Below are 25,834 nucleotides of genomic sequence, written 5' to 3'. Positions count from 1 at the left end.
GACTTGGCAAATATTAGCAAGATAATTTAGTCATCTCGCCCCCCCCCCGTCCCTCACCTCCCCCCAAAAGAAATATGTATCGTTTTGAGTAATAATTTTGGCTGCTGGAACTTACGGTGCAGATGCATTACGCTGTTGCCGACTAAGATATTCTAAGATATTCTATGCTGGTGACATCATTGACTGTTGGTGATTTGATCGATGGTGTTGTATTTAATTGCACAACTATCTTAGCATTGCTGATGTGCGTGTTGCTTGGTTGCTTTCTGCATCGCGCCTTGAGTCGTTTCCTCTTCTCACGGTTTCTGAGCACGGACTCCACCCCCCCCCGCCTCCCCCAGGGCTCATTGCCTGAAACGTCGCCGATTATATATTACCAAATATTTTTTCTTTACAGTTTGAATACTCAATTTTGGCGTTGCCACCTGTTGCGAATTTTCCCAGAACAGTCATCTGTGTGTGTATATACATTTACTGTCCATGACAAACCTGTAAAGCCTTCCTCGGAATATTACACGTCCCGGCTTATGTATTAATTTACGCTGATATCTATCTGTCAGGCGCGAAATTCTGTAATAAGGCACGACTGAAGACCAGCCATGCCATCCACGTGTGTGGCCGTCTCCTCTCCCCGGCGTACGGTCATCTTCAATTCTATCCCTAAGTCCTCGTTGTAGCTTCAATCAATTAATGTATACGTAAGAGTTGACAACTCCCCACCGGAGACGGTTTCGACTCCACCATGCGCGATCAACCTGGTTCAATAAAGGCCACTGAACTTACGATTCGCGATTGCATCTCTCCCCCCCCTCTCCCCCTCCCCTCCTCCCCCACAAGGCAAACCTGTTCAACTCGCAACTCCGGGTTCACACCCTCCTCCAGGTGCTCAGCTATTGGCGCACGCCGTACCAGCCCCCCCCGTGTGAGTTTGCTTACGTAAATGTGGTGCGGGTGAGTGGAGCGGTGGGGGGGGGGACAGCTGGGGGGGGTGAGAGCGAGGGGGTGAGTGGAGAGTTGCTGGTAGAGATATGGTGGAGAGGGGGGTGTAAGACAAGCGGCGTGCAGGTTTGAATGACAGCAAAGACATCCAAAGGATTACACGAACAAATAATGTAATTGCAGCAACTACTGCGATCGTACTGACGATGGCGATGATGCTGATGCTGATGATGGTGATAGCGGCCGAGCTCGCTATAAAGCGCAGCAGCGCTTCAGATGAGCGTCGCAGATTCCCTTCCCCCACCTAAGCCTCCCCTGCCACCGCCGCCCCCTCGCGCAGACCAATTTGTTATCCCAATTAGACACTCCCCTCCCGCCCGCAAAAGTATCGTTCAATCATTTATTATAGGGAGATGAATCGGGGTTTATAGATACATTTCTCCCTGGCTCGCAACGCGCTGTGTTCGCTCGCCCAACTCTGTGACCGCCGTCAAGTTGAACGTTCACGATTATTTTCACCGCCCGTCCGTCTGTCTGGCTAACGGGGGATCATTCCCACGATTGTTTTTTTGCGCTTTCCCGATAGCCCAGTCAACTCATCCATCTCGCCGTCTCTCACGGTGCTATCTTTACTCCTTTTTTTCAGACGTGACCTATCACACAGGGAAAAGTAAAAAAAAAATTCCCAGAATTTCAATAAATTCACTCACAATCCCACTCGATTAGCTAACTGTTAAGGAACTCAGCGACACACAGCGTGAATATCACTCAACTAAAGCGACACCTTCTTTAGACATTCATAGTTTATCACTTCCAACTAGAGTTACTCTTTAATCACCCTCGAACTCCCTGTCTCACACGCTCATTACATTTCTTGACCCTGTGGCACAAACACACACACACACTCCAATTAACTCTGACACACACTCACTCTCTCTGACACATTCCTCACACTCTGTCAATCTCGCTCACTCCACTACACACATCGCTCACTCCACCGCTCTGAACATCGCCATCATCCCACGAACGTCATGGCAATCAATCCCACGCTGCTGCGCATCCGGCTGCCGGCGCTTGCGATCTTCCTGCAGATCGCCATGATCATCCTCTTCGGGGTCTTCATCCGCTACGACGAGAACGCCGATCCCATCCTCAGCACCGAGCACAACCTCACAGGAGACCGTATCATCCAGAACGAGTTCTACTTCCGATACCCAAGTGAGTGAACGAGTTGATGAGTGAGCTAGTGAATGAGCGAGTAAGTGAGCGTACGAGTGAGTGAGCGAGTTAATGAGTGAGTGAGCGAGTTAATGAGTGAGTGAGCGAGTTAATGAGTGAGTGAGTGAGTGAGCGACTTAATGAGTGAGTGAGCGAGTTAATGAGTGAGTGAGTGAGCGAGTTAATGAGTGAGTGAGCGAGTTAATGAGTGAGTGAGCGAGTTAATGAGTGAGTGAGCGAGTTAATGAGTGAGTGAGCGAGCGAGTTAATGAGTGAGTGAGTGAGCGAGTTAATGAGTGAGTGAGCGAACGAGTTAATGAGTGAGTGAGTGAGCGAGTTCATGAGTGAGTGAGTGAGCGAGTTAATGAGTGAGTGAGCGAGCGAGTTAATGAGTGAGTGAGTGAGCGAGTTAATGAGTGAGTGAGTGAGCGAGTTAATGAGTGAGTGAGCGAGTGAGCGAGTTAATGAGTGAGTGAGTGAGTGAGCGAGTTAATGAGTGAGCGAGCGAGTTAATGAGTGAGTGAGTGAGCGAGTTAATGAGTGAGTGAGTGAGCGAGTTAATGAGTGAGTGAGTGAGCGAGTTAATGAGTGAGTGAGTGAGCGAGTTAATGAGTGAGTGAGCGAGTTAATGAGTGAGTGAGTGAGCGAGTTAACGAGTGAGCGAGCGAACGAGTGGACAATCTACGTGGAGGCAATTGTTTGATTGATCGGTTGAATGATTGTCCGTTCTCTTGATCGATAATCCGTTTGATTGATTGTACGAATTGTCTGTTTCGGTTGATCCATTGAACGGCTATGTGTTTGATTGTTGATTGCTTGTGTGTCTGTGTGTTTGAGTGGTAGTGTAGCGGTTAGCGCGCAGCACTACGAACCCGGAGACCTGGGTTCGATTCCAGCTCACGGCCAACACCAGTGACGATTATCTAAACCGGTCATGGGACTCCCCTAGGTCGACTCGGCCTCAAATGAGTACCTGGTGTGGTGTGCAAACATCACCACTGGGGAGACAAAGGCGGTCAGGCGTGGTGCTGGCCACCCACCCCCTCGTGTGCCATGCCGGCCTTCATAGGTGCTCGCTAACAGCACTTGCCCCTACAGTCTATTAAGGCTATAGGGGGATCTTTGTCTTTTGTTGTCTGATGCATTGAACGACTGTGATTAATTGTATGTCTTTGTAATGATTCCATTGATCGTGTGTGGGAGTGATTGCTTGAAAAATTAGCTGTCTGTGCGATGTGATCATTGCCTGTCTGAGTGTTAGACTGGTTTACTGATGGATTGTTTGTGGAATAAATTGTACCTCTGCTTGCTGATCTGAATGTTGCATTGTTTGATTGCTAGTTTGTGTGTACTAGCGGGAATTTAAAAAAGGAGGAAACTAAAAACTTTAATTATTTATAAAAAAAATTCCAGGTTTCAGTTTTTAGTTCCAGTCATTAGGTATAACCCTGTGAGCTATGCGGCTCTTGACTCGGGTGCAACCGCAACAAAAAACACGAACAAGAAAAACATCTTCAAGTGACTACACGCAACAGAAAAATCCTGGAAAAAAAACAGCAGAAAAAACACCGTGTTTCAAACGCTGTGTGCAAAAAATCCCAGTGGGATGCAAGTCAAACAATAACAACCATAAGTTATCAGGCTAACTCTGTACTACAACAACAACAACAAAAACATGACTAAACCAAAAAGTTTTTTAAAAAATCACCAAAATAAAACTATAAAAACAATGTAACAGTGATCATAGGAACTGTGATTCAAATTTTACAATAGTTTTGTGCCCCTCCCCACGCTGCGGCGACATGTGTGTGGTGTGCCTCCACTTGCTCCACGTCAGTTCCTACTAATTTGTATCCTTTATCTCTCAGTCTCCCCCCCCCCCCCTCTCCCTCTACTTAAGGCTTCGGCACAGAGACACTGTTTCACTGTGTCCTATATGCGTCTCTCTCTGTATGTCTCTGTGCTAACTCTCTCTGCTTAGATGTCTATATATGTGTCTGCGATCTGTACTCTATCACTCTCTTAAATTTAGCAATCCTTAGAGGAACGTAATGAGTCAGGTAGAGTGTTGACTGTTGTGTTGGCCGGCTATCTACGCTGTATTGTTTTATATTCCTCTGTGTCTCTGCTTCTTCTCTCTCTACTTATATGTCTGTTTTTTTGTGTCCCGTATGTAGGTTTTTATCTCTCTCTCAAATTTTCACACAACCTATAATTTAGCAATCTTTGAAATAACGTAATCAACCAGACCATGCGTTAATTGTGTTTTGACCGACCCTCTGTGTTGCATTATATTGATTCCAAATTTTACTAAATCGTGTTCGATTTGATGTGCTTCTCCATCTCTCTTTGTCTCCCCTACATGCTAAGGCCTCAACACAGAGACCCTGTCTCTCTGTGCTCCATACGTGTGTCTCTCTTTGTGTCTCTGTTAACTCCCTCTATTTAGGTGTCTGTATATATATCTGCGGTTCTATGTTTCCTCTCTCTCTTAAATTTAGCTCTTCTATGCCTGATGATGATTGCTTGCGTTGCAATGGAAACGTCGTATGCTATTATGTAATTTTATTATTATTTCTTATTTCTACGTGACTTTACAAAAAAAAACAACGAGTATATACATAACATGTACGACCAAACTTTGCAGCCATAGCTGGCTGCATGAGTCACTCCATAACAGCAGGAGTATCAGTAGCAGAATCAAACATTTTCAATACACCTTTAAAGATCAGTACACTATAATCAAAACTCAAGATCATACTTTGCAGCGGTCATCTGGAACGATACATTTGATTTGAGGCCATTCTGAATAGCAGTGGCAGCTAGGGGTGTACAACTCCTTTAGAGCAGTTTTGAGTGAAGATCTCACAGGTAGTGATCCAAATTGCAGTTTATTGGTGATAGTATTCCAGACCCTGGGGGCATCAATAGAAAAGACCCTTCGTCCAGTATTTGTACGGCATTAAGGAACGTGAAGCTGGTAAATGAGCAAAGACCTGAGGTCACATTTGTTCTTCGAAACAGTGAGGAGATCCAGCAGGTAGTCTGCTGATTTTTTTGTAAGTACATCGTGAATAAATAAGATCTGATGCACAAGCCGTCGATCATTAAGAGAAGTTAAGTTTGACCCAGTGGTGGGTCCTATATGAGCAGTTCAATGCAAATCTTAAGGCCGAGTGATAAATTGAGTCAAGCTTCTTCAGTATAGTACTGGGGGCTGATGTATATACGATGTCGCAGTAATCAAGTAGAGGCAGAATGGTAGCTTTAATCAATTCAAAGCGGAACATAGGGGGGAAGCAGTGCTTGTGTCGATATAGAAAACCATTTTTTTTTATTTTGTCTATTTACCAATATAATCAATGTGATCTTGAATATTCAGGTCAGGCCCACTGAGTTATATGGTTATTTTTCAGAAGCCACATGGCCACAAATGATAGTTCAATGGAAGTGGCTTATCGTGTGGAAAATTAAAGCAGCCAAAATACTCTAAATGGATGTTTCTAAATGTGGAGGGGAAACCCCGAGGACCTGGAGAAAAATCCACAAGACCACGGAGAGAGAAAATACAAATTCTAAATGTCCAGCAGGCTTCAGGGTCTGGATCGAGCCCACGACCTCCGGTATACCAGGAAGAGGAATAGAGAAACGGCAGCAAAGGGTCAGGACAGATGACGAGGAGAGGGAGGAAGAGGCTGTATCAGGGTCTCGACGCTGGTACTGCACGGAGGAGCAGCGTCTGTTTTGACAGGGGGCGGGAACAGGGGAGGGGTTCAGAGTGGGCGTGGTCACGCATAAGTCACGTGGTTTACGGGAGGGCTTTACCTGATTGAAATATATAACTACGCCACTGACAATAACCGGGACACTTTAATGCCTCAGGAAGATTTACAGATTTGCCAGGACGGTTGCCTTAATACTAATAATAATATAAAGAGGACGATCCCAGTGAAAAGCAGGAGAGGTGGCAACCCCACCTCCCCCATGCAGAGACGCGAGGGATTCAGAGTTGGGAATGGCCACGCGTAAGTCACGTGATTTATAGGACGCTTGAGCTGATTGACATAATGCAACATACCTATTTGATTATTTGCTTGTCCGATTATCCCGATGTTTGATTGCCTGAATTATTTTATTCGGATGTTGTCTGATTGCTCCTCGTGAGTTGGATTGCCTCGTTGTGTGCATGTGCTTGTCCGTGCTTAGTGGTTGTTTGTGGTATTTATTTGCTCATTGTTGGAAGGGGGGAGAGAGGTAGAGGAGGGGAGGGAGGCGGGGGTGGCAGCCGGCTCGTAAAGATGTGAATCTGACCCTTCTTGTAAAATCTCACGATCGCTCCCCTCGAGTTGTGAAATCGTTATTTGGCCTCGGGTTGACACTCGCTATAATCCGGTCCGGAATTTGATTCGTATCACGCCCTCCTATAGAATCAGTGACCGATAGCGCATTGTGACTAAATCGGTCACTAAACATCTCCGATGATGTGCAATTTAATGCGGTACGGAATTTGATCGTATCAGGCCATTTTATCAAAGCGTTTCCTCCTCCCTCCCCCCTCCCCCCTCCTCGTCCATCTCCACCTCCTTCTCCCTCATCCTTCCCCATCTCATGCTCGTCCCTCCTCCACCTCTTCCACCACCTCCTCCTCCATGACCATCTCCACCACCTCCTCGTCCATCTCCACCTCCTCTTCCTTCATCCCTCCCCCGCTCATCTTCCTTCCTCCCTCCACCTCTTCCACCACCTCCGTGACCTCCATCTCCTCTTACGCCCCCCCCCCCCTCGCCTCTCCTCCTCACTCCACCACCACCACCACCACCTCCTCCTCCTTCTGATTCCCACTGCCGCCTCCTCCTCCGAACTCTTCCTCACTCCGTCCTCCTCCATTTCCACCATATCCTCCACCATCGTCGCCGTGAACCCACCGCAGGTTTCCAGGACGTGCACGTGATGATCTTCATTGGGTTCGGCTTCCTCATGACCTTCCTCAAGCGCTACGGCTTCAGCAGCGTGGGCTTCAACTTCATGCTCGCCGCCTTCGGCATCCAGTGGGCCACGCTCATGCAGGGCTGGTTCGAGCACCTAGATTCGGACGGCAAGATCCGAGTCGGAGTCATCAAGTGAGGGGACACTGCAAACACACGAACACGCAAGGGCACAAAGACAAAGGACCTCTCTGCCTCCCTCCGTATAGCCCAGGGGTTCGACAAGCAATTTAACAAGAGGAGGCATTTCTTTCGAATTCGGTGCAAAAAAAAAACAGACAACCATAAATATTTAAAGACCCTCAATGGATACGAATAATGTCTTTGAAGAGCCGCGACCTGCGACTGTGGAGTGAGTGAGTGAGAGGAGTGGTGGCATAGTGGTTAGTGCCACGGTGGCGAGACGCTAACTAGCTCACCTGGTATGCAGGAGGTCGTGGATTCGATTCTGACCCTGACGCCTGCTATATGTTTAGGGTTTGCGTGTCTCTCTCCACATTTAGAAGCAATATGCGTTTCGAGCAGTTGGCTGCTATAATTTAAAACATGATGAGCTATCATTTGTGGCTAGGACGCTTCTGAAAAAGCTATATTTAGCTCAGTGGGGTCTTACCTGGTAAAATAAAAATATAAAATTGTTTTATAGTTTAGCGCTGCACCGCGCTACGAACCTGGCGATCCGAGTTCGATTCCCGCTCACACATGACCCGACAGCAGCGGGGATGATCTGAACCGGTGGGTCCTGGGGCCTCTTCCCCCCAACAGGTTCGACTCGGCCGTACAATGAGTAATGTTCCGTAAGTGTAATCGTTTTGATATTCACGACAACAGCCCCGTGTGTGCGTGATGTGTGTGTCGTGTTATTTAATGGCCACGTGTCAGCAGTCGAGGGTACCAGGGTCACCTGACCGTGCAAGGGAAGAAGCACCTGACAGATGCGCGTGAATCGTGTGATTGTGTTTAAAAAAAAACATAATTAACGACCACACACGCGTGCGACAAATCACACGCAATCGCACGGTTACTGGGCAATAAAAAGAAACCACTCAAAAAGTGGCCCCTCCAAAAGTCCCCCCCCCTCCCCTATGTCACGGAATTGCCAACTCGTGCCTTGGCTCGTCGGCTGTGCGTGCGAGTGAGCGAGTGAGCGAGCGAGATCAACCGGGTGCGTTGGCGATGACAATGATGGATTCATATTGGGGGAGGGGGGGGGGGTGTTACTTGTTTGCATTACCAGACAAACATGCAAAGTGTGGCTGGGAGTTTGTTCTTAGGCTTTTCTGCACCGATTGCCATTGGCTCGATTGCCCGTAATTTGTATTTATTTATCTAATATTTTTTTTGTATTCTTGGTTCTTTCGGTAAAGTCACGTAGAAGGGAAACATGAAAATAATAAAAATATAAAACGATTAAATTCTAACGACGTTTCGACTGCAACACAAGCAATCATCATCAGGTGTGAAAACCACAGCAAGAAAATTTGTGCTGCAGTCGAAACGTCGTGAGAATTTTATTGTTTTATATTTTGTATTATTTTATTGTTTCCCTTCTACCTGGTGACTTTACCGAAAGAACCAAGAATATGAATCCCTGCAGTCACGAAAGCATTCAATCAAAATGTAATATTTTTTGCTTCTATCGTGTCGGTGACCCAGCCCCCCGTAGCGCAAATCAGACGCATCTTGGCACTCTGGAGATCTCAACCGCTAAACCAAATACGCTTAAACCTGTTCTTGAGCCACACGAGGAGTTAGATGTATGTATGTTGAACTTGTTTCGCACACACGTACGTAGCCACCCGCGATGATCAGAGGGGTGCATCCCGGCACGTGGAGTTCTGCACGCTCCCGGTGCCGCGATTGTGCGCGATATCAAATTAGAGACTGCGGAGCAAACTGCTGCAGCGGCTACCGCCGTTTTACGTCTTGACGCTGGGATGTGGTTGAAGTAGGGCGGGGGGGGGGCTGGGCGAGGGGGAGGAGGGAGCAGACCAGGGGGGGTATTGATGGGATTTTTTTTTTTGGGGGGGGGGGCATTGTAACGACGTTCGAATGAAAAATAACACGGGGATCACGTGATTGGCGTCGCGATAGCGTCACAGTCGTGCGCGTCACCTGAGGATCTTGCAGCCACTAGAGGCGCTACATTTCACACCAATTGATCGATATTGGCTCGTGATGATGACTTTGGGGACGATGAGGATGATGATGATGATTGTGCCTGGCGTTGATGCTCCTGCTGTTGATGATGGTAGTAATGATGCTGAGACTGCTACAACGATGATCGTGACATTGACGGTCACAAAGATCAGAGTGAATGATGATTATGACGATGTTCATGTTGACGACGTGTTTCTCGTTTCCACTGAGCACGATGAACGCTTACGATGATGAAGCCGATGATGCCGATGATGTTGATTGATGACGACGATGTGTCTCTGATGACGGTACGCTGACGATGACTACATCGACGACAGCAATTATGCTGATAACGATGTATGAATGTTGAACTCCTTTCGCACTGTACGTAGCCGAACGTGCTAATCGGAGGTGCGGGGGAAGAACAACAAACTAAACGCAATAAGCAGATTTAAAATAAATTAGTTTGTCAATCTGTATTCAAAAGTGCTTAATTCCAGTGGCTTCCATATACCGGAAGGAAGAGCGTTCCAGACGGCCACAGAAGCGCATCTGAAAGCGCGTGATGCGGTGACCGTCTATGTTAAACGGTTAGCCAAAAGCCGCTGCTGCGAGGATGACCGGAGTTCGCTTGACGGTTTATGATGATGATGATGACGATGGTGCCGGCTTTCCACTCAGCATGATCAACGCGGACTTCTGCACGGCGTCCGTGCTGATCGCGTTCGGGGCCGTGCTGGGTAAGACCAGCCCGGTGCAGATGCTCTTCATGGCCATCATCCAAGTCACCCTTTTCGCCGTCAACGAGTTCATCATCCTGCACCCGCTCCACGTGAGTCCCTGACGGCCCCAGTTTTCGCTTCCAGTCACCAGAGTCCCGTTACTCACCTGTGTATATATCAGCGCAAGCCTCCGGTAAATCTCGTGACTCATGAGTGCCCACCCACACTCTGGAACCCCTCCCCCTCTTCCACACCAAATGTGACAGCAGGCGCCGCTCCGTGCGGCTCGCTCCTGTTTGCTCCTTCCTTCTTTCTCTCTCTCTCTCCGTCTCCACCCCTCCGTCATCATCATCATCACACCATCTCTCATCATCATTTGAGGTGCAATTATTCACACTTAGTAATGTTTCACGGTTCTCATGCACTCATGCTATTGACCGAGGCGGCCACTGGGTTTCGAACCGCGAACCTATGCAAAACAAGCGGGGAGGGGGCGAACGTGCTCCCGTTGGGCCACGTCACCACGCGGTGACATCGCCGCTATTATTGTTGTTGATATTATAAAGTGACGCTATTGGCTGGGCGCTGCGGTGGCGAGATGTTAATTACCTCGCCTGGTATACAGGAGGTCGTGGATTAGATCTTGACCCTGACGCCTGCAGAGTTTAGAGTTTGCGTGTCTCGCTCCCCCCCCCCCCCCCCCCGTGGTCGTGTGGATGTTTCTCCGGGTCCTCCGGTCTTTCCCTCCCCATTTAAAATAAACATAATTTGACTGTTACACATTTCCATGTGATAAGCCACTTTGTTGAGCTATTATTTGTGGCCAGGCTGCTTCTGAAACAGAGCTACAGTAAGGGAAAAAAGTATTTGATCCCCTGCTGATTTTGTACGTTTGCCCACTGACAAAGAAATGATCAGTCTATAATTTTAATGGTAGGTTTATTTGATCAGTGAGAGACAGAATAACAACAACAAAATCCAGAAAAACGCATGTCAAAAATGTTATGAATTGATTTGAATTTTAATGAGGGAAATAAGTATTTGACCCCCTCTCCATCAGATAGATTTCTGGCTCCCAGGTGTCTTTTATACAGGTAACGAGCTGAGATTAGTAGCACACTCTTAAAGGGAGTGCTCCTAATCTCAGCTTGTTACCTGTATAAAAGACACCTGTCCACAGAAACAATAAATCAGATTCCAAACTCTCCACATGGCCAAGACCAAAGAGCTCTCCAAGGATGTCGGGAACAAGATTGTAGACCTACACAAGGCTGGAATGGGCTACAAGACCATTGCCAAGCAGCTTCGTGAGAAGGTGTCAACAGTTGGTGCGATTATTCGCAAATGGAAGAAACACAAAATAACTGTCAATCTCCCTCGGCATGGGGCTCCATGCAAGATCTCACCTCGTGGAGTTGCAATGATCATGAGAACGGTGAGGAATCAGCCCAGAACTACACGGGAGGATCTTGTCAATGATCTCAAGGCAGCTGGGACCATAGTCACCAAGAAAACAATTGGTAACACACTACGCCGTGAAGGACTGAAATCCTGCAGCGCCCGCAAGGCCCCCCTGCTCAAGAAAACACATATACATGCCCGTGTGAAGTTTGCCAATGAACATCTGAATGATTCAGAGGACAACTGGGTGAAAGTGTTGTGGTCAGATGAGACCAAAATGGAGCTCTTTGGCATCAACTCAACTCGCCGTGTTTGGAGGAGGAGGAATGCTGCCTATGACCCCAAGAACACCATCCCCACCGTCAAACATGGAGGTGGAAACATTATGCTTTGAGGGTGTTTTTCTGCTAAAGGGACAGGACAACTTCACCGCATCAAAGGGACGATGGACGGGGCCATGTACCGTCAAATCTTGGGTGAGATCCTCCTTTCCTCAGCCAGGACATTGAAAATGGGTCGTGGATGGGTATTCCAGCATGACAATGACCCAAAACACACGGCCAAGGCAACAAATTAGTGGCTCAAGAAGAAGCACATTAAGGTCCTGGAACGGCCTAGCCAGTCTCCAGACCTTAATCCCATAGAAAATCTGTAGAGGGAGCTGAAGGTTCGAGTTGCGAAACGTCAGCCTCGAAACCTTAATGACTTGGAGAAGATCTGCAAATAGGAATGGGACAAATTCCCTCCTGAGATGTGTGCAAACCTGGTGGCCAACTACAAGAAACGTCTGACCTCTGTAATTGCCAACAAGGGTTTTGCCACCAAGTACTAAGTCATGTTTTTCAGAGGGGTCAAATACTTATTTCCCTCATTAAAATGCAAATAAATTTATAACATTTTTGTCATGCGTTTTTCTGGATTTTGTTGTTGTTATTCTGTCTCTCACTGTTCAAATAAACCTACCATTAAAATTATAGACTGATCATTTCTTCGTCAGTGGGCAAACGTAATAAACCAGCAGGGGATCAAATACTTTTTCCCTCACTGTATACAGCTGAGTGGGCCTTACCTGCTAAAATAAAACAATAGCTGAGAGTTCAAATAGTTGATAGTATCATGGTGCGTTGTTGTTGTTGTAGCTGTTGTCGTCGTTGTTGTTGTCGTTGTTGTTGTGGTGCAGTGCAACGATGCCGGCGGCTCGATGACCATCCACACGTTCGGCTGCTACTTCGGACTCGCCGTGTCGCGCGTGCTCTACCGCCCGGGACTCAAGGACGGGCACTCCAAGAACGGCTCCGTCTACCACTCGGACTTATTTGCGATGATCGGTGCGTGCTTTTGCCAGGGCGACAACACTCCATCCCAGACAGGCGTAAACAGTTGAGAGACCACATTTTGCCGTATCGCCTTCCCATGGCGACCCAGGGCAAGGGGCACCTCCTCGACGCCCATGGGAAGGGAGTTTCACAAACCCTCAATTCGTATGTTGCGGTGATCTCACAAACCCTCAATTCCGCCTCCACGGTGCTCGATTACTTATTGGCTGCCACGTACAGCAGCATAGCCACAACCACAGCCACCGCCCTGGCAAACAATGATAATGATATCTTTTCGCCGCCAAAAACAGACAAAGATCTCCCCTCCGCGTAGCATTAACAGGCTGTTGGGGAAAGTGCTGTTAGCGAGCACATTTGAAGGCTGGCATAGCACACGAGGGGGTGAGTGGCCAGCACCACGCCCGACCGCCTTTGTCTCCCCAGCGTCGATGTTTACACATCGCACCAGGTACCCATTTGCGGCTGACGTCGACCTAGGAGAGGCCCAGGACCGGTTCATATAATTGTCACCGGTGTTGGCCATAAGTCGGAATCGAACTCGGATCGCTGGGTTCATAGCTCCGTTCCGCTACTGCTCACTACCACCACCCTCATCTACCACCACTACCACCACTACCTGCAACCTCCCTTCCTCGCTGCCTCTCATCCCAGCTCACCTGTGCGACTCCACCACCCAACAGGCACTCTCTACCTGTGGATGTACTGGCCGAGCTTCAACTCGGCGATCTCGGTGACGGGTACCGACCAGCACCGTGCGGCCATCAACACCTACTACGCACTGACGGCATGCGTCTTGGCCTCCGTGGCCATGTCGAGCCTCCTGGACAAGCGCGGGCGGCTCGACATGGTTAGTCGCGAACCGGGGTGGGGGTGGGGGGGGGGATGGAGAGATGTGGCAGACAGGGCTAAAATGAAAACGATGTTTTTTTAATTTTTATGTTTCTCTTTTTTATATATGTATTTATATTATATATTACCAGTTAAGGCCCTTGGAGTCATACACATGGAGTTTATCTCCTTTTCAGAAGCGTGCTGGCTATCGCGCATGATTGCTCAACCTAATTGGCTTATCCATTGTGCGGAAAGTTACGGAAGCCATTAGGAAGCCACTCGAGCTACGCGCCTTTAAACCAAGATGGAAAACGCATTTCTGTTGAGCTGCTCTTTGTGTTTAGTTTGTCGCCCTTCCCCCGCACCGATTAGCACGGTTGTCTACGTTTGGCGCGAAAGAAGTTCAACATGCATACGTACGGACAGCTGAAATGGCCTGAGTCTATGTCTCTACGTACCTCGATGTAACGGCCATTTCCGTTGCGTTTCCATGCAAGGTCCACATCCAAAATGCGACGCTGGCGGGGGGAGTGGCGATGGGTACGTCCGGGGAAATGATGATCACGGCATACGGAGCTCTAATCGTGGGCTTCGTCACCGGCATCGTCTCCACATTGGGCTTCAAGTATCTCTCTGTGAGTCGTCAGCAACATCACTATCAGCAGCGTCAGCATCACTATCAGCAGCATGATCACTATCAGCAGTATTATCACTATCAGTAGCAACAGCATCATCATCACTATCAGTAGCAGCCGCAGTATCATCACTTTTAGCAGCATCATCATCACTATAAGCAGCAGCAGTATCGTCATCATCACAATCGTAAACAGCATCATCTTCATCACCAGCAACATCATCATTGTTAGCAGCAGCATAATATATATTTACAACTGGTGTGAACAACAAATCGATACATTTATGTAATTTTGATGCTTTAACGTTAATCGTTAAATCAACGTCTTATATTGTCCCTCACTCCATCTATGCACCTACTCCTTCATCTACTCCTTCCTAATTCATGTCTCCATCCTCTTCCTTCCTTCCCCCCCCCCCCTCCTCTGCTCTCTATAACCCGGCAGCCCTTCATGGCCTCTAAGCTGAAGATACAGGACACGTGCGGGATCCACAACCTGCACGGCATGCCAGGGATCATCGGGGGCATCACCGGAGCCATCACGGCCGCCACCGCGCCGACCAGCGGCACCTATGGCGAGCGGTGAGGGCCTTTACGATCCCCCCCGCCCATCCCTCCCACCACCCCCCAATCATCCGGTGCACGAGTGGGATAAGACATTAACAACTACTGCTCAAGTGCCGCAGTTGCTGTTTTTGGACTGATTTCTGCTTGCTTTTTGCCATACGTTGTTTTTGTTATGATACTTTGTCTTTGCTTTTGTCACCTGTGTGACCCAGGTCACTGTTAAAACTAAACTATAAACTATTTGTTTATTTTATCAGAGAAGGCACCACTCGGCTACATAGCTGAGCAGTCAAATGCTCTAAACGCATGATTATAAAATGGGGGAGGGAAATACTGGAGGACCCAGATACAAAACCACTCGGTCACGGGGCAGAACATGCAAACTCCATATGTACAGGCATCAGGGTCGGGATCGAACTCATGATGGGATAGGATGGTAGGATAAGATATCCCACCTGATCGTCCTCAGGTGGGATAGGATGGTGGGATAAGATATTCCACCTGTCCCACCTGAGGACGATCGCTTGTGTGGCGATCGAAACGTCGTGATCTATTATTATTTTTCTACGTGACTTTACCGAAAGAACCAAAGAGTATTGATATTTGAACTCACTCACTCATTCACTAACTCATTCAAATGAGACTCTATCCTGGTCTCTTGAGGTCCCCTCACCTGGTTACAACAAAATTAACTTGATATTTGAACTCTCTCACTCATTCACTAATTTATTCACTAATTCATGCAAATGAGACTTGAACTTGGACTTGGCAGGCCCCCTGTGTGTAAATCGGACGGCCATCTTACCTGTGGGCTATGGTAATTAATGGATCAATAGAAATAGGATCAGAGATAGAGAGATTAGTTCACTAAACTTACTAATACTGTTATATACAGATTCACAACAACAAGTATAATTTTATATTTTCAATAAAAAATATATAGGTTTTGAAATAGGATTTATTTCATATGTAACTTCGACGAAACATAACTCCCTCCCCAGGCAAGATGGCGTTCTTATTTGCATAACAAAATGGCGTCCTGCCCTTATCTATTCCGTTCTAGCTCCTGCTCGCCCTCACTCCCGCATGCACTCGCAGTGTGGAGAGCCACTTGCTGCTGATGGTGCTGCTGATGGTTCTGCCACTGATGCCACTGCTGATGCTGTTGTTGTTGGCAATTGTGGTGTGCGGGGGGGGGGGGGGTGAAACGGCAAGTCACAAAGGCACCTTGTGCGATATGCAGGTTGAGTGATTCTGTGAGCCGTCGATTAGCTTGCCAAGTAAACAACAGGGTGCCATGGAGAGGTCACTGAGAAGTCATCACGGACCGGCAGCTTCTTGATATCAAAACAGTATTTCCCTTGTCTCGAGTTCAAGTTCAAAATTCTGGTTGGTGGTTGACGCAGCTCATCAGTAACCAACTTTGCGGGGAAGTCAGCGGTCGTCCTATGGGTAAGAGACTCGCCCCCGCCATAGGGAAATGGATTGTCACCACTGGCTCAGGCGGGGCTCTAGACATCAGATGAGCGACAACACATCAATGCTCATTCAGAGCAGGGAATCACTTAAACTTATCTCTCAGGCGCATTGGAGTTCGTCGATCGGAAGGTCCCTGTGTGATGGGCTAAAGCGTGGGTCTGGCCAGCATGGAAGAGACCTTTCAGGAAGCAGTGGCGTGAGCCTAGTTCTGTCAGAATCAGATGACAGTGGCATTGCCCTTGTCGGCTGAGAGGATGACAATGCCATCTCTCTTTTTTAATTGAGATAATTCAAAGCGCTCATCTTTGCTGATGTACGTAGACGACACCTTTGTTATCTGGCTACATGGCTTACCTGCTCGAGACCCATTCCTCGACCACATCAACTCCATACACCCAGCCATCAGATTTACCATGGAGGTCGAAAAAGAAGGCAAGCTACCCTTTTTGGATGTCTTAATTAAAAGGAGACATGATGGTTCAATGAGCCACTCTTTCTACAGGAAAGCGACCCGTACGGATGCTTACTTAAAACGGGATTCACACCACCATCCATCCCAGAAGAACTCCCTCATCAAGACTCTATACCATAGAGCCCAATGCATTTCCGACCAGGATCACATTGCCAGTGAACTCAAACACGTACACCAAGCTCTCAAGGCTAATGGTTACTCCGACTACACAATCCGCAAAGCCATCACTCCAGTCATGAATAAGGATCCCCTTGAGGAACCATTCAAAACCATCACCTTACCCTACATTGCGGGGGTCACAAAAAAGATCTCCAAAATCCTGAACAAACACAAGATCCAGGTCCGATTCAACACAGTACATAAAATCCGTGATCTGGTTCCATCTGTAAAAGATGCTGTTCCAGACATACAGTACCCGAGCGTTTACAAACTAAAGTGCCTCTGTGGTAGCAGCTACATTGGAGAAACCAAACGACATATCTCGGACCGCATCCGCGAACATAAAGCAGACTTGAAACACGGTAGGACGAACTCCTCTGCCGTGGCAGATCACTGTTATTATTCAGTGGGCTCACATGACATTGACTTCTCCAAGACGGAGGTTCTTTGCAAGCCAACCGGCTACCATGAGAAATTCGTTCATGAGGCCATCCACATATACAAGCACAGAGACAATTTCAACCGAGAAGATGGATTCTGGCTTAGTAACCATTGGAAAGATGTTTTAAACCATTTCGGTTCTTAATTAATTGTATTTTACGGTGACCTTCAGACCGCAGCTTTTTCGCTGGCATTGCCTCTTAATACCTCTAACACCACGGTTAATGGTATGGTTTATAACATGGAGTATAACAGCGCATCGTGGCTGTTTCTCCCCCCTCTTCCGTTCCGAGCATAGATGGACTCGTCCGTCTGAACAAAGCTCGCCGCTGTCCGTGGTGCTAACGTTGAAAAGAAAAAAACCGCCACCCATTTTTTCGCCATATGGCATTATAATGTATAACGACTTATTGTTGGTAGCTCAGCTGATTGGAGAGTATATAGAGTTTATTGATAACATTGATGTAGTTTATATTTTAGTTTTTTTATTAGTTTACTATATGGTATTCATTATAGAGTGTAGTGTATAACCAGTTACTTTATGTTAATAGCTCAACTTATTGAAGAATATATTGAGTACATTAATTATATTGATGTAGTTTATTGTATGATAGTTGGGTAGTTGCAGTCCTTTAGCGTTCATATACTAAATGTCTCTGTTGATATGAAAACTTTGACTTTAACATAGCTATTTCCGTGACCAGTCACATGCTAATCCCTCACATTAACATCATGCTAATCTCCCAGTTACATGCTAATTTATGACTTTAACACCCTGCTGATCCAACACTTTATCACCACTATTTCAATGCTAAATTCTCCTGTTTGATATGTAAACTCCTTAGTCAAGGCGCTTTATTTCTCCCACCTAGTTTAAACGACGCTGCAATCTTAGCAGCGTTCATTGAAGCGCTGTCGTCCCGACAGTTCTGTTCCTTCACCTGAAGAAGGCTACTTGTGTTGTGGCCGAAACGCCGTGAGAATTTTATTGTCTTATTTTTGTTTTATTCTCATTCTACATGACTTTACCGAACGAACCAAGAAGAGGGATAAGAGTTTTACACGTCAGGTTGGCTCCTTTACCTTCATCTTTACCAAGTCCCTCCCAAAAGCCTCCGTGTCCCCCCCCCCCCCCCCCCCCCCCCACATTTTAAACCTTTTTTGTTAGAAATGAAAAGGCGAATTCTTTCACCCTCAATACGAGAAATATGGGGTTTATTCACGTTTAAATTCACATGAGATTACCAGGGTAAATGTCTTTAGCTGCCGAGGGTCGGGGGGGGGGGGTTGGTGTGACCTAAGTCAGACGTCATGAGTTGCAAACAGCTCGTCATCAATTCCATAGGTCTTTGGTGCCCTCCGGTCAGGATAAGCCCTTCACTCAGTGAGATGAGATCTCTTGAAGTAAGTAACGTGCCTCATTCACACACAAAGATAGACTGCTGGGGCAAGTGCTGTTAGCGAGCACCAATGAAGGCCGGAACGGCACACGAGGGGATGAGTGGCCAGCAACCACGCTGGACCGCCTTTGTCTCCCCGGCTGTGACGTTTACACACCACACCAGGTACTCATTTGAAGGCTGAGTCGACCTAGGGGAGGCCCAGGACCGATTCAGATAATCGTCACTGGAGTTGGCCGTGAGCGGGAATCGAACTCGGGTCGCCGGATTAGTAGCACAGCGCGCTTACCGTTGCACTACCACACCCACATCACAGACGAACACATGATATCAGTAATGCTACGAATTATATTCATAAAGTACCTGATAGGAATTATTTCAAAGCACTGTACAAAACACAGCAGCAGACATCATAACGATACCTCATGAAACTAATAAACGGAAAATGTATTAACTAAGTGCTGAATTTCATCTAGTACATTAATTAAAAGTCGGATAAAGCTGAAGTGTCTTGTGATGTTCAGGTTTCACGTTTACGTTGTTGTAACCAGGTGACACCTCAAAAAGACTCGGACAATGTCTCCTGTGCATGAGTTAGTGAGTGGGTGAGTGAATGAATGAGTGAATGAGTTCAAGTGTATTTTGGGTGTAACAAGGTGAAAACTCCAAGAGACCTGCAGGACAGTCTCCTCCTGGATGAGTTTTAGTGAATGAGTGAGTGGGTGAATGAATGAGTTGAAGTTTATTTTTTCTTGCAACCAGGTGATGATTCAAAGAGAACTTACAGGATCGGCTGTTTGCAAGAGTGACCCGAGTCGCCGAAGCGGCAAAGCAAACACAAATTAAGTTGCAACAAAAGTAGTGAATGGAATTCACTCCTATTGATGCTTTTTTATTGCTTTGCTTTACGTAACCCCCCCCCCCCCTTTTTAAATCAAAGATTTAACAAATAATTTTCGCTCTGCTCTCCTCTCTCTACCCCCTCTCTGCCCCCCCCCCTCTATCTGTACCCACTCTCTTCCTACTCCATGTCGCTCTCTCTCTCGCTCTCTCTCTACTCTCCCTCTCTCTCTCTCCCATTCTCCCTCCCTCTCCCCCACTGAATGGAATTCACTCCTTTTGAATGGAATTCACTCCTTTTGCAGCCATGCCACCATCCCTCTCTCCCCCACTCTCCCACTCTCTCTCTCCCATTCTCCCTCCCTCTCCCCCACTGATTGGAATTCACTCCTTTTGAATGGAATTCACTCCTTTGAATGGAATGCACTCCTTTTGAATGGAATTCACTCCTTTTGAATGGAATTCACTCCTTTTGCAGGCATGCCACCATCGTGAAAAATCGACAACATGTCGCACGCAAACATCAAATCAGGCAGATTGTGCACAATTACAACGTTAAGCTACAGAAGCAGTCGGCAGATATCGGGTGACTGTTGTGCTAATATGTGAACAGACAAGATGATATTTTCAGCGTGGCCCAAAAGTCAGGACGAATAGGGTTATGATATTTATTTAAGCAGATCGCATAGGATAATTTCATTTGTATTTTCACAAATGTTCATGCTGACTTACCGTTAACATTTATACACACCACACGAATCCTCTTTTGAAATGAATTTAGGACTTTTAGTTAAAAGATTATGCATGCATGTTGAACGTCATTCGCACCGTACGTAGCCAATCGTGCTAATCGGAGGTGCGGGGGAAGGGCGACAAAACGAAATTACCGCAAACGAATTGCTTTCAGCTGCCTTCTTTAGCATAGACGTCAACTAATCGAACTCGTTCGTCTTTCAGCAAGTTTTCTTTCCCATACTCTTTGGGTCTTTCGGTAAAGTCACGTAGATATAAAAATATTAACAAAAAAATCACACAAGCAATCGATTGCTTGTGTTGCGATCGAAACGTCGTGATTTTTTTGTATTTAGTCCATCCACGTGACTTTTCCGAAAGACCCAAAGAGTATGAATTCCTGCAGTCACGAAAGCTTTAAGTCAAGATTTTTCTTTCCCATTTTTAAATGCCACCTGACAAGGGAGAAGAACAATGTGATATTAAGACAGGTAGTCCTCGTTTAACGCGGTAGATGCGCTCCTGTAAAGTGCCTCGTTAAGCGGAAAGAGGCGTTAAGCGAAATTAATTTGACAATAAATGATGTAAGGGCAAGGTTTGGCGAGTCACGATGCACCACGCACACCGCAGGATGGGGAGACGAATGACCGAGTGTGCGCCGCCGCGTTACCGTACCATTCCGCGTGCTGCATCACAGCTCAAGAAAGTTTCACGTCGTCGACCGCTCAGAAACCGCGTTACAGCGGCGCGCGTTCCGCCTCATCACGGGTGCGTTCCGCGTTATAACAGGCGCATTGTCTGTTATAACGGGGTGCGGCGGTTTGCTTCTGTGCGCGCACATGCGCGCGCAAAAAGTAATCCCGCGCTTGCATAGCGAACGCCGCGTTACGGCGTTCCGCGTTACGGCGTTCGCTATGCAAGCGCGGGGGACTACTTTTTGGGCTTTTGTTTTCTTTACTTTCTTTTAACCGCCCCACGTTGTGTGCGTCACAGGCTCACGGAGACGTTTTCCGTCCTGACCAAGCAGCCCGAGAGGCTGCTGGGTGGCTTCCAAATGGCCGGCACCCTCGTGGCCATCGCGATGGGGATCGTGGGAGGAACAATCGTGGGTGAGTTTGCTGTCGAGCACCAGGACCCACCCCGTGCCCATCAATGAGTGTAACGTCGACCCGAAAGCAATCCCAACACCGGAGTATAACCGTTACACGGTCATTTCTTTTTTTTAAAACTGATTTCTTTCGAGCAGATTCTTTCTTTTGCGCGTGTTTCGTTTGTTGTCCTTCCCCCCCCCGCACCTCCGATGAGCGTCAGAAGTGGAAGAAGGCGGACAGCATCGAAGCATTCCACAATTGCGGAATTTAAAACGAACAAAGAAACTTAACAATAGCAATCGCGTGGCAAAAATTACATTCAACACTTAAACTCTCGTGGCTGGGATCAGATAGTCGGTTCAAATGAGGACAGAGGAGGCAGGATTGGAGAGATGCTAAGAGACGAGATGTCGGTGATTCCAAACACTTTGGGGTATCTACATAAAAAAAAAAATAACTTGTTGATCCAAATTGTGTCGACACGTTACGCACTGCTGGATGAAGGTGGAATCTGTGCCCGTTGTGATCGCGCAGGGTTCATCCTGAAGCTGCCGATCTGGGACTACCCAGAAGACGAGGAGTGCTATGAGGATGAGCACTACTGGGAGGTGGGCTCCCCACACGCACAAAACGCATCAATCGATGGCACGTGTGTAAAACACGTGGCTGCGTGTGTGTTTGCGCACTTGCCGGCCGGTTAGCGCTACGCTGGCCCGCGTTCGAATCCCGCTCAAGGCCAACACCAGTGACGATGATTTGAACCAGTCCTAGGCCTCCCCTGGGTCGACTCGACCTCAAATGAGTACCTGGTGCGGTGTGTAAACATCGCCACTGGGGAGACAAATGCGGCCGGGCGTGGTGTTGGCCACCCACCCCCTCGTGTGCCGTGCCGGCATTCATAGGTGCTCGTTAACTGTACTTGCTCCAACAGCCTGTTACGGCTATACGGGGGGAGTCTTTGTCTTTGCACTTGCTGGTTAGCGCACTGCGCTACTAAACCGCCGGCCCGAATTCGATTCCCGCTCATGGCCAACACCGGTGACGATTATCTGAACCGGTCCTGGGCCTCCCCTAGGTCGACTCAGTTTCAAATGAGTAACCGGTGCGGTGTGTAAACATCGTGCCGGTCTTCACAGGTGCTCGCTGATCGCACTTGCCCCAACAGTTTGTTAAGGCTATACAGGGGATATTTGTCTTTGTGTGTGTGTGTGTACGCATGTGCATTGAGCCGTCTACGCGGTCGATCATTGTTGATTGTGTGCACACTTGCCCCAAACAGTCTGTTGAGGCTATATGGGGGATCTTTGCCTTTTGCCACTTTCCAGGTGCCAGAGAGCGACGAGGAGTCGGCGCCGGCGGTGTCGCCGCAGCCGCAACCCAAGCACAACAACGAGCAGGACTTCAACATGACAATCGAAAACGCCAAGGCGGCCGCGTAGCGTGTGGTGGGAAGGGGGCGGGCGGGGGGTGGTGGTGTAGGTGCTGATCAACAACCCCAGAGTGGCCCTCTACCGACACAGATCGCCATCCTCCTCCTCCTCCTCCTCCACCGCCACCACCACGCGCGCGCGTGCGGCGCTGGCACGGCGCAGCGCATCACGCGCGAGCACGGCCTTGGCACGTGCCGCTCAAGGCTTCCCGGCTCCACGATAAAGACGCGAGCCGGGTGGCACGTGAACTGCTAAGACCGAGACTGGAGGTCTTCTTCTGCTGCTTCTTCTTCTTCCTCCTCATCAACATCATCACAATTCTGGCGAATCGCTCCGACGAAGCCGGCTGTCGATGTTGTAATCGCCAGCGAAACGTCACAGTTCTCGAATTGTAAATGCGGTGGGTTCACTCTCCAACGCGCCGGCGTGCTGAACTAGTAACTCGCTGACATGATTTGTTTACGTGACAAACCTTACTAATTGCTTGCGTCGGGTGGTGGCGGGTTTAACGACGCATCTATAATTATGAAATACAACCCCAAAAAACCCCTTTATTATGGATAATATTGGTCGCGAAAGCCTACGTATGATCCTGACTGGTAGTAGTTGTAATGGTAGTAGCGGTGGTGGCTATGCTGTTGCTTGCTGCACGTGGCTGCCTGTGATCCGGCTCTCTGAAGGCAGCAGCGAGGGGTTGGTGAATCACCGCACACACCGATCTTGTGAAACTCCCTTCCCGTGGGTGTCAAGGAGGAGCCTGCCTTGGAGAAGGCAATACAGCGAATTAAATACTTCGATTGGGTACGTACCTGTGGGATAGAGCGTTGCCCCCTCACAGGCGTGGGATTTACTCCGGGTGCTGCGGTTTCCTGCCACGTGTAAGGCCGCCATTTAATTGACAGGCAAACACCTTAATATGTTTCGGATCGCAGAGCTTTATGGGAAATTACACCGCACGCCTGTAGCTTACTCGCAGTCACGTGCCATCTATTTACTGCAGTCTTAAAAGACTAAAGGCATGTTATGCCCCGTGGAATAATCGTGCGCGTTATGAATTGCACTGTAATAATGATGATTATTATTATTTTTAACTATCACGTGGTGAGAGGGGAGAGAGACGATCATCAATGCCCAGACGGACGCGGCTGAAGACGAAAGACTTCACGGAACCCATTCCCAGTGACGTGGCTTCTCTTTGTAAAGTCTGTGTATCATACAACAACTACAACACATAGGAATAGGTTTTACCCTTTTAACTGGCACAAAAACTGACACCTTTATTCAAGGCATCATGTTTGCAATAACCACAACACAAGCAGTCAAAATGCAAACAAAAAAGACAACTCTGATAATAATATGCACTGTCCTTGAATTTGATTGGTCCACACCCGAGACGGCTTTTCTTAGAGCCTAGTCTCCATTGGTGTTGGACCAGAAGACGCCAAAAGGCGTAAAAGGGTAAAACCTATTCCTATATCGTGTTACTGGCAAAGGAGGTCTCATAATGTAAACAAACTCAACACGTTCGTCAATAACACCGCATGGCCTTAAAAGGGAACGAAAATGTATAATAGGCGACGCTGAGGGCAGTGGTCCATCATAAGGCAATGCCGTATCAGCGAATAATTTGTTTTAAAAACACGAGGTCAGTTTTAGACTTCGTGTGAGTGGGTGAGTGGCTTTGACCACCCACCCCCTCGCGTGCCGTGCCGGCTTTGATTGGTGCTCGCTAACAGCACTTGCCCCAACAGCCTGTTTACAGGCTATACTAAGGGATGTTGTCTTTGTGTGTGTGGACGGAGGGGGGGAGAGATGGTGCTGTGGAGATGAGAGTGGAGTCGAGTGAGATGAGAGGGCAGTCGAGTGAGATGAGAGGGGAGTCGGGTGAGATGACAGGGAAAGGGAGAGATGGTGCTGTGGAGATGAGAGTGGAGTCGAGTGAGATGAGAGGGCAGTCGAGTGAGATGAGAGGGGAGTCGAGTGAGATGACAGGGGAGTCGAGTGAGATGAGAGGGGAGAGGTAGGCGAGTTATTGGAATATTTGAAGACGTTGAGAGTGAAATTGATGCGGGACCGGATTGGGAGACAGTGGAGGGACGACGCCCCCCCTCCCCCCCCCCCACAGACAGAGATCTCCAAACTCCACTTCAGAGCGCTTCGGGTCCCAGAGCCACGAGCATTCGCCGCGAGGTCTTAGCAGAAATCTTCCTTCACCAGGGACCGAACCGGGAACTTCCCCGCTCGTGGTTACCGCCAGGCGCCCAAGGGCGCGGCAGGTGACGGCCTCGGGGCAGGAAGAATTTTATTTTTTTGACGTCCGGAGTTTTTTGATGTGCCGAGATGTATTGCCTCGTTGATGTTTTATTTTAGTTTGTCTTCGACTGTAAACATCAGCGGAACTGAACAAGCCGCGAGACACGCGTCGCTCCGTGCGCCACATTAATAATATTAATATATTATTACTATTGTTATACTCACTTCGCACTTAATGAGATTACTTAATGTTATTAAGTATTAAAGTATACTCGTATATTCCACGCACACAAAAAAATATTATACTTGGTATTATTATACCTACTATAATCACCCAGGAATGTCCTTAACGCTCGTGACGTCACTCCACGTCGACCAGCCCCCCCCGTTAATAATCATGAGCAGGTGACGTCACTCCACATGGAGCACCCTTCTCATTAATAATCATGAGCAGGTGACGTCACTCCACAACGAACAGCCCCCCCCCCCCCTCATCTTCTCTATATATATAAAAGGGAAATTTGAGATTATGTGTATGTTCAAAATGTTTAGCATACTTCCCGACATGCAACAAACTTGAAATTTGTCGTGTGGGTACTTTCTAGACTGTACACCTTGCAAAAATTATAAAAATAGACTTGTGTGTTTTGTTTTGGGGGGGGAGGGGCGCAATTATGCATTTATATTTTGCACGGCAAGTGAGCTGTGACGTCACATCTGTCATGTCACCCGTGTGCGGAAGTGTAACGGAGTGTGCCTGCTGA

At 47.8% G+C, this 25,834-nt stretch overlaps 1 protein-coding gene across 1 annotated transcript; it reads left to right on the top strand.

The window, feature by feature from the left end:
- The first annotated feature begins 1,046 nt into the window (after positions 1-1,046).
- LOC116940176 (ammonium transporter Rh type C-like) lies at positions 1,047-24,934 on the top strand. The gene is made up of 10 exons (XM_032949543.2): positions 1,047-2,157; positions 7,088-7,277; positions 9,963-10,113; positions 12,585-12,732; positions 13,422-13,588; positions 14,070-14,207; positions 14,652-14,788; positions 21,290-21,405; positions 21,922-21,995; positions 22,713-24,934. Exons 1-10 carry the CDS (start codon positions 1,971-1,973, stop codon positions 22,824-22,826), a joined length of 1,422 nt encoding a protein of 473 aa, XP_032805434.1. The 5' UTR covers positions 1,047-1,970; the 3' UTR covers positions 22,827-24,934.
- The last annotated feature ends 900 nt before the right edge of the window (positions 24,935-25,834 follow it).

The sequence above is a fragment of the Petromyzon marinus genome, chromosome 1 (genome assembly GCF_048934315.1).
Source record: "Petromyzon marinus isolate PM22_M1 ecotype Great Lakes invasive population chromosome 1, UKy_Petmar_22M1.pri1.0, whole genome shotgun sequence".
NCBI classification, from domain to species: domain Eukaryota; kingdom Metazoa; phylum Chordata; class Hyperoartia; order Petromyzontiformes; family Petromyzontidae; genus Petromyzon; species Petromyzon marinus.
The sequence above is the reverse complement of the archived record's forward strand: the minus strand, read 5'-3'. Positions and strand labels throughout refer to the sequence as shown.

Excerpts from the sequence above, each read along its gene's own strand:
- LOC116940176 (XM_032949543.2), top strand. The coding sequence starts at position 1,971 with ATGGCAATCAATCCCACGCTGCTGCGCATCCGGCTGCCGGCGCTTGCG. Across the intron at positions 7,278-9,962 it reads ATCCGAGTCGGAGTCATCAA|CATGATCAACGCGGACTTCT; the intron begins GTGAGGGGACAC and ends CTTTCCACTCAG. Across the intron at positions 21,996-22,712 it reads AGGATGAGCACTACTGGGAG|GTGCCAGAGAGCGACGAGGA; the intron begins GTGGGCTCCCCA and ends GCCACTTTCCAG.